Genomic DNA, 8,780 nt, shown 5'->3' with positions numbered 1-8,780 from the left:
CACCATACTGTATACCTTCCTAGCTGGTTTGCTGTCAGTAGAGGGTTGTGGCTGCGGGATTTCTTTCGCAGCTAGCACAGTCCTCTCAGCCACCGGTTATAAAAAGCGAGCTTTATTTTGATGACCATAACCCGATCTCTTCAGAGATGTATTCCTTGCCTTCACCCGGGATCAAGAAACCACTCTCAGTAGCTACTACAAATGCTAGTCATTCTGCCGTCATTTTAGCAATCCTTGACTCAATCCCCCGCCGGACTACTCCTCACTATTCATGTATTGACAGTTTGATATCTCAAAGTAAACAAATTCCCCAGCGTTTCATAGCTTTTATATTCTAGGCTGTCGACTACAGTCGTGTTCATGGCGTATTATTAGTCCTTGATTGATGGGAAATACGAGCTGCCCAGTACGATTCTGCAGTTTAACAGTTTTGACACAGACGTTCAATATTTTGACATGGTTTAGATGGAACCAAGTGGTCTGTGCATATGCCATTTATGATGAGCTTGAATAGATCGTGACCTATTATCAAGATCCAGTTGTAAAGTGGCCCAATGTTTAATCATGTGCACATGTCTGTGATGACCGGCGTAGTTACATGCTCCAGAACATACCGATATATAATGATCTACCAGAGTTTTTGCCCAACAAAGCCACAGCAAAAGTGCACCCCCACCCTAGAAATATATGGGACAACAGGCCCGTCGCCATCGTTGAAAGTAAAATCGGCGGAAACCCGATTTTCAATAAAAATGCAAGTAATCTAGTGATCTGTTTTTAATACTTTTGGCAGAATTCTGTACAAATTGTTTAGCGAGACTATCCGGTGAGCATACATACGATGCATACAAACGCGCAGAAAAGTACGATACCATACCGCCCTGTGGCAACGATATACATTTGCGTAGGCGAACCTCGGCTACAAGCCGGAGGATTAGCAACACACTTCAGCACATGTTTTGTACATATACGTTAACTAATACATATGCGTTAATCACTCGAGTATCCCTGATGGGTAGCTATGACCCCCCCCCGCCAACCAATCAAACAAAGAACAGGCTCCGCATGACCACCATTTGCGTGCAAGCCCGAGTTCTCTCAACATAAGAGCCCCATCGCACTATAAGTAGCAGCGTGTATCAGTCACCACGTGTGGTTAACAGCTGTCGTCTATTCGTCGATGTCGTCATTCTTCTTGTCCTTGTGCTTATGTCCGAAGATCTTCTGAGTGAACGACATTGACCTTTTCTGCTTCTTGGGCCGATCCTGTATGGATACAGATGGGGAGAATAGACGAGCATGAAAAAAGTGTTATCTACCTACACTATAGAACTTACTTTCGAGTTAATTAGAACGAAACACACCACACACACAAACACACACACACTCACACAAACTATACACAGGTACATCAGCATATACTCATATAAAAATATATCTATAGACTTACCGGTGAGAGAGATGAGGATTCGGTTGGTAATTCTTGCAGGCTGGAGGGGACCTTGTTATCGGCGGGGTGCTCTTCTTCTTCCACGAGTAGTTCATTGTCGGACAGTTTTTCCTGTAATTGGTAGTAATGAATATCGCCATTGAGCACACTGGGACCTGATCAGACGAGTTCTGCGACTCTGTGGGATGAGCAATCGCACCCTCAGGGAGGGCCACACGCAATCTCACTTGGACCAACGCGTTCACAAACGAGAACTCATCGCGCACCCCCTCCATCTACCTCACTAAATGGCCACAAGCAAATGGCGTTCACAGACTTGCTGCTGATACGTTTACACTAGTATTGTTCTACATCATATAGCACTATATGTACCATATCCGTTTACCGCACTTATATATATATGTATATATATATATATATATATATATATTATATATGACACATGTTTTACTATACTATACTGTCCTTGGTATCCAGGATCCAAATATCCATTTCCACACACCAACCAGCTGTATATAGATTCCAATACGTTTCGTACACTCCTACCTTCTTTTTCTTGTTTATTCCGATCATACTCGAGGACATGCTGCCTGCCATACCTGCAGCTCCCTTGCCTACGTGACCCAGACCTTTGACGGCGCCAACACCTACATTACCAACGCCCTTGACGGCGCCAACACCTACATTACCAACGCCCTTAACGGCACTGCCTGTAAGTAGAGAAACGTGCAAAATCAAGATTACTACCTCGCACCAAATAGAGTTTGAAGTTGTCTGTTAAGACATTTGTATACAAATGTGCATTTGTGTATGCGTATACATATATGTGTGTGTACACATATATAAATATACATATACCATTACATACACACACACACACACACACACACACACACACACACACACACATATATATATACATATATATATAGACATACATACATACATGCATATACATACATTTATAATATATATATTCACCTATGAAAATATTCAAGTGAATTGTTCCCCATTGTCAAAGCTGTATCACAAATCAGACCGTGACGGTACACCCAACAAACACACCTCCTATATGGCCAACACCCTTGACAGCACTGAGGCCAGCATTACTCATATTTGCGTAGGACGAGAACATGTTCGTGTTGTAGTCTTCCGGGCGTGGTTGTGGCTTGAGCTGACTGATGGTGGGTGTGAAGGCTTGCATGGCAGCGAGATCGAGTCTGTGGGTGATAGACGGCGTTGAGTATAGAAGTTACGGGATGAAAGTATATATTATATATATATATATATATATATATATATATATATATGTGTGTGTAAGTAAAAAAAAAATGTATGTATGTATGTGTGTGTGTGTGTGTACATCTATAGTGCCCATATCGGAGTGCAACACTCGGACAGATACACGCGTGAATCGTTGTCCGACTCCCCACTCGGTACTCAACCACGAGAGAGGATGGGGATATATACACGATACAGTACATATACTTGTTCACTTGGGCAAAACCGTCCACAGCGAACACGTGGCCCATTGAATTTGCATTGGGTTAGGGCTGGGACGCCATTAGTACCGAACATGAACAACTAAAACCCTAAACCCTAAAACATTATTACCGTAGTAGGAGACTAAAATATCACCGGATTAAGGTCGAAAGGAGTGCCTGATAACCGGAGTCGATTAATACTAAATGGACATATATGTTAACATATTTACATTCAATACGTACACAAGCACACTAGACCTATTCTAATACCTGGCACGGTGTCTAGTTTCATATAAATAGATCGACTATTTCGAGAAAGCAGAACACAAAACATAAATATGAGTTCACGGTACAACAATACATACATGTATCTGAATGGATATCAAATAAATATACATACATGTATTTGTATGGGATATCAAATAAAACACATCCATGCAATCGAATATACATATACGAATCTGAATTATATCAAATAAAATAAATACATGCAAATGAATATACATATTTGTTTCTGTATGGATATCAAATTCGATACTCTATGGCACTATCTTACAGAAGGAGAAAAAACAAAACAAAAAACACTGGAAAAGGAGCACACAAGACTCATCTGCATTCCCGACATGGTTGGAGAGGGGAGTAACGACAACCCGTGAGACACATGCACTTGACAGATAAACGTTTAAACGGTTAAGCATCGCCAACAGAACGAGACGCACTGTCGACTCAACACTGAGTGACATCTCTTGGGACATATGCACTTGATTAATTAACGTTTAAGTATCGCCAACAGAACAACAAAACACACTCGCACTGTCGGACTCAAACTACATACCCCACACGGTTAGGTACCAGCATGATCTCATTCGACAAATCACGGATAAGGCGGCGCACAATCCACATGATGAACGGAAACTCGGTCACGTCAATGCCAAAGATCTGGATACTCATGTCAATCTCCAGCGGCTCTAAGAGAGACACCCAGGCGTAGCACACATAGCGTTGGTCGTTGGGCAGGAAGCGCAGGAACAGCCGCAGCGCCGATTTGAAAGTGACGTTCTTGAGCTTGATGGGGATGGAGATGCCCTGTATACGACACAGAGGAAGCATTTACGTTTAATACAAAAGGTTATTGAGCTTGATGGGGATGGAGATGCCCTGTATACGACATAGAGGGAGCATACACGTTTAATGCAAAAGGTTGGTGAGCTTGATGGGGATGGAGATGCCCTGTATACGACACAGAGGGAGCGTATACGTTTAATACAAAGCGCTGGTGAGCTTGATGGAGATGGAGATGGAGATGCCCTGTATACGACACAGAGGGAGCATATACGTTTAATACAAAGCGTTGGTGTGCAGATGGAGATGCCCTGTATACGACACATAGGGAGTATATACTTTAATACAAAGCGTTGGTGTGTAGATGGAGATGCCCTGTATACGACACAGAGGGAGCATGTACGTTTAATACAAAGCGTTGGTGAGCTTGATGGGGTGCCCTGTATACGCCACATAGGGAGCATATATACGTTTATTATAAAGCGTTGGCGAGCTTGATGGGGATATACTACGCATAGTGAACAGATACATTCAATCCAAAGTTCAGTGTCAGTGGTGTGCTTTATTATTATCGACAAATGACAGCAGTAAAAGGACGTTTGAAAATGCGACAGAACAGATGACGCGGTGTAACGACAACGACAACGATTGGATAAGCCATTAGCGGAGTAGTGGATTTAATGCCACAAGAGCATACTGTGTGTATCAAAGCAACATTAACCCTAACCACTCTGAGACGGGTGAGTATGTATCAAAGTAACATAAATTCTAATCACTCTTAAACGTGTGAGTATGCATCAAAGTAACATAAACCCTAACCACTCTCAAGAGTATGTATCAAAGTAACATAAACCCTAATTACTCTTAAACGTGTGAGTATGTATCAAAGTAACATAAATTCTAACCACTCTTAAACGTGTGAGTATGTATCAAGGTAACATAAATTCTAACCACTCTTAAACGTGTGAGTATGCATCAAAGTAACATAAAACTCTAACCATTCTTAAACGTGGGAGTATGTATCAAAGTAACATACACCCTAACCATTCTTAAACGAGTGAGTATGTATCAAAGTAACATAAACACTAACCATTATTAAACGTGTGAGTATGTATCAAAGTAACATAAACCCTAACCATTCTTCTAGACGTGGTATGCGGTCAAAGAAAGCTATCAATTCAATATCAATCTGCACATTACGTATTTGTGTCAAGCAATAAGTAAACTGTATGTACCAACAAATGATAGTCTCAAACCTTGGTGCCTGGTGTCAGACCCCTCAGCCTGATAAGCCATAGTAAATAACGCCCCCGAGTGCGTGATAAACATATATCAAACGGTACGGAAATGCATTGTATACCGGGTCTATACCTTTTTGATCTTCAACTCAAGCTTAAAGTCTGATTCGTACGACATCTCACAGTCGAACTTCAGTGCCTCCATGGATTCGTTCCACACACGGAAGTTGCTGTTTGTGTGAACGTATACGTAAACGTTAATTAATTGACACATTAGGACGGTCCTACACCTGACTCTTTGGGAGAAGGCACGACTACTACAGAAAGAAAGGATAAATAAAGATATATACGAATAAATAAAGATAAAGACTAAATATAGACTAAGTAAAGATATATACGAATAAATAAAGAAAGGATAAATAAAGATAAAGACTAAATATAGACTAAGTAAAGATATATACGAATAAATAAAGAAAGGATAAATAAAGATAAAGACTAAATATAGATATATACGAATAAATAAAGATACGCTCCCAACCACGCACTATCCTGACCGGCACAGTCGTATTGATAGCATTGGTAAGAAGCCCAGGTAGACACATACAAAGTACCAGTGAGGTGATCGATGTATACGACAACAGGTGCCACGTGTTAACAGTACAAGAGTGAAGTACCTGAGCTGTGGGTAGTATGCACCACGTGTTAACAGTACAAGAGTGAAGTACCTGAGCTGTGGGTAGTATGTACCACGTGTTAACAGTACAAGAGTGAAGTACCTGAGCTGTGGGTAGTATGTACCACGTGTTAACAGTACAAGAGTGAAGTACCTGAGCTGTGGGTAGTATGAGCCCACTGAGCAAGCCTCGACGCAGAGTTCCTCCAGAAAGGCTGGCTTATTCGGTTCTATTGCCGCATTGGCATTCAGGATGATCTGTGTACCACACACGGGAAAAAGAGATGGTGGGGCGGGTTCAGGGGTCAAGGCCGAACGAGTGGGTGAACCAAGCGCTTATACGTATACTCAGAAGTAGGGCAAATGACCACTCATGGGTGATACAGGACTCTTATTATGAAGTAGCGATGAAGTACAGACCCACCTGTTCTTCCATGGTCTTGGGGAAATTGATCCAGATGGTTTTGATCAGGTTATTAACCCAGTACATGGACTCCTTCTCGGGATTGGGGTTGTCGTAGAAGGTGTTGGCGTGGTTGATGACACGCTTCTGCACTTTCCTCTTCACAGCGATCAGTTGTATGGCTGCCACAGACAAACATGGGACAGCGCAGAGATTAGCTAAAACGGACGATAGTGATACGATATGCAAATACAGGTGATAGTGTAACGATTGGCAAAGTCAAATGATACGATTGGCAAAGTCAGATGATAGTGATACGATTGGCAAAGTCAGATGATAGTGTTACGATGTGCAAAGACAGGTGACAGTGTAACGATTAGCAAAGTCAGATGATAGTGTTACGATGTGTAAGGATGAGACAGGGCAGAGTTTAGCTAAGACAGATGATAGTGTAACGATTGGCAAAGTCAGATGACAGTGTAACGATTGGCAAAGACGGATGATAGTGTAACGATTGGCAAAGACAGATGATAGTGTAACGATTGGCAAAGATAATAGTGATACGATGTGCAAAGATAGATGATAGTGATACGATTGGCAAAGTCAGATGATAGTGATACGATGTGCAAAGGCAGATGATAGTGTTACGATGTGCAAAGTCAGATGATAGTGTAACGATTGGCAAGGTCGGATGATAAGTGTTTGAGATGCGCATAAGCATGAATAGTGACTAGTGCATTACCCGACAGCCTCGACAGCGGTCTGGGAGTGAGACACAGACTCTGCGCACGATCAATCTAAGCCGTAGAGGGGGTACTTTCGATGAAAGTATAGGACTAAGCAAACCTATCAAGTACATTGGGTGTGATGTGATTAGATGAAAGTATAAGCCAACCTATCAAGTGCATTGGGTGTGATGTGATTAGATGAAAGTATATGCAAACCTATCAAATACATTGGGTGTGATGAAATTAGATGAAAGTAGAGGCAAACCTATCAAGTACATTGGGTGTGATGTAATTAGATGCAAGTATAGGCAAACCTATCAAGTACATTGAGTGTGATGCGGTTAGATGAAAGTATAAGCAAACTTATCAAGTACATTGGGTGTAGAGTGGTTAGATAAAAGTATAAGCAAACCTATCAAGTACACTAGGTGTGATGTGGTTAGATGAAAGTATGGGGCACGGAAAAGATGTCTCAGCAAACCTATAGAGTGCATTGGGTGTGATTTGCTTGTATTGATCTTGCTCACAGTTGCAGTGTCGCAGACTTGAAGGGTCCCAACTACGAACCATTGGCTACCGCAGAACCAGAACAACCATTGTGATGCAATGCACATGGTGGATAGATATGCAACACAATAAGAGGACACCACATCACTGAACAACATACGTCGTTTTGTGTGTGTGTAGGTAAGATAGGATCAATCAGGTACACCAAGAACATGCTGCATTATAGTATGTACGCTACATACTCTAGAATAAGTGAAAAGCGAGATGCGATCTTAAGGTATATTGGATAGCACGAGGTACATACACGCACTCTCGAGGCACATACTTACACTCATGAGACACATACACACACCCATGAGACACATGCACACACTCATGAGACACATACACACTCATGAGACACATACACACACTCATGAGACACATACACACACTCATGAGACACATACACACACTCATGAGACACATACACACACTCATGACACACACAAACACATTAGCTGCGCATAAATCGTGCACACAGGTTGTGACCATGGGCGCGCGTCTTACCCAATAGGCCCACGGCAAGGAAGACAATCCACACCAGTGAGAAGTCGTAGTTGCCCAGCACCCAGGCGGACATGAACATGAAGGGGAAGTACAGGTTTGGCCTGGGGGGGTTGAATGGTGGTCTTATAGTTAAGTCGTATTGATATGGCATAGGCTACTTAGTGATGGATGATACGCCGTACTTACTGTGGCGTGCTTTTGCGACTGATGCGAGCTAGCAAGGCCTATATATGGCAGCGTGGAAAGCTTGTAGGTAAAACCCGCCGGCAGGCTACTACCTATGTCTGTATCAGGCGGGACATGTCAGAAATCTGGTCCATGGTGAGTCATATACGATTAATTGTGCAGAAAGCTCACATGCGCGCGACCATCAGACCTGAAACAAAAAGTTCGGTACCAAACTATGCACCCCTCCGACGAAGGCATTGTGGGTTGCAAATTATACACTCGATTGTTGATGTTATCAACTAGTTGTTAAAATACACACGGTAGTCAATACACGTTGGTGTAGCTGAGACGAGAAGAAAAAAGCGGACTTATCTGGCTGTGCGAACAGTTGTGCATTTAGAGACGCACGCACACATGTATAGTACAGCTTGAAAATTTGAATGTCAAATGATTCACCATATATATATATAAGCATATATATATATGTATGTATATATATGGTGGATCCTTTAACATCC

The 8,780-nt window shown here is 42.1% G+C and overlaps 1 protein-coding gene across 1 annotated transcript; it reads right to left on the bottom strand.

Moving 5' to 3' along the window:
* Positions 1-762: 762 nt before the first annotated feature.
* Positions 763-8,201, bottom strand: SARC_04365 (hypothetical protein). Its single transcript, XM_014301805.1, has 9 exons — positions 8,095-8,201; positions 6,332-6,492; positions 6,062-6,165; positions 5,368-5,464; positions 3,770-4,020; positions 2,516-2,670; positions 1,997-2,160; positions 1,451-1,561; positions 763-1,266 (listed from the first exon to the last, which is right to left on the bottom strand). The coding sequence occupies exons 1-9, from the start codon at positions 8,171-8,173 to the stop codon at positions 1,171-1,173; spliced, it is 1,218 nt and encodes a 405-aa protein (XP_014157280.1). The 5' UTR covers positions 8,174-8,201; the 3' UTR covers positions 763-1,170.
* Between the last annotated feature and the right edge of the window lie 579 nt (positions 8,202-8,780).

This window comes from Sphaeroforma arctica, assembly GCF_001186125.1.
Source record: "Sphaeroforma arctica JP610 unplaced genomic scaffold supercont1.242, whole genome shotgun sequence".
Lineage (NCBI taxonomy): Eukaryota > Ichthyosporea > Ichthyophonida > Sphaeroforma > Sphaeroforma arctica.
The sequence above is the reverse complement of the archived record's forward strand: the minus strand, read 5'-3'. Positions and strand labels throughout refer to the sequence as shown.

Excerpts from the sequence above, each read along its gene's own strand:
- SARC_04365 (XM_014301805.1), bottom strand. The coding sequence starts at position 8,173 with ATGTTCATGTCCGCCTGGGTGCTGGGCAACTACGACTTCTCACTGGTG. Across the intron at positions 6,166-6,331 it reads CCAAGACCATGGAAGAACAG|ATCATCCTGAATGCCAATGC; the intron begins GTGGGTCTGTAC and ends TGTGGTACACAG. Across the intron at positions 2,671-3,769 it reads CTGGTACCTAACCGTGTGGG|ACTCGATCTCGCTGCCATGC; the intron begins GTATGTAGTTTG and ends TATCACCCACAG.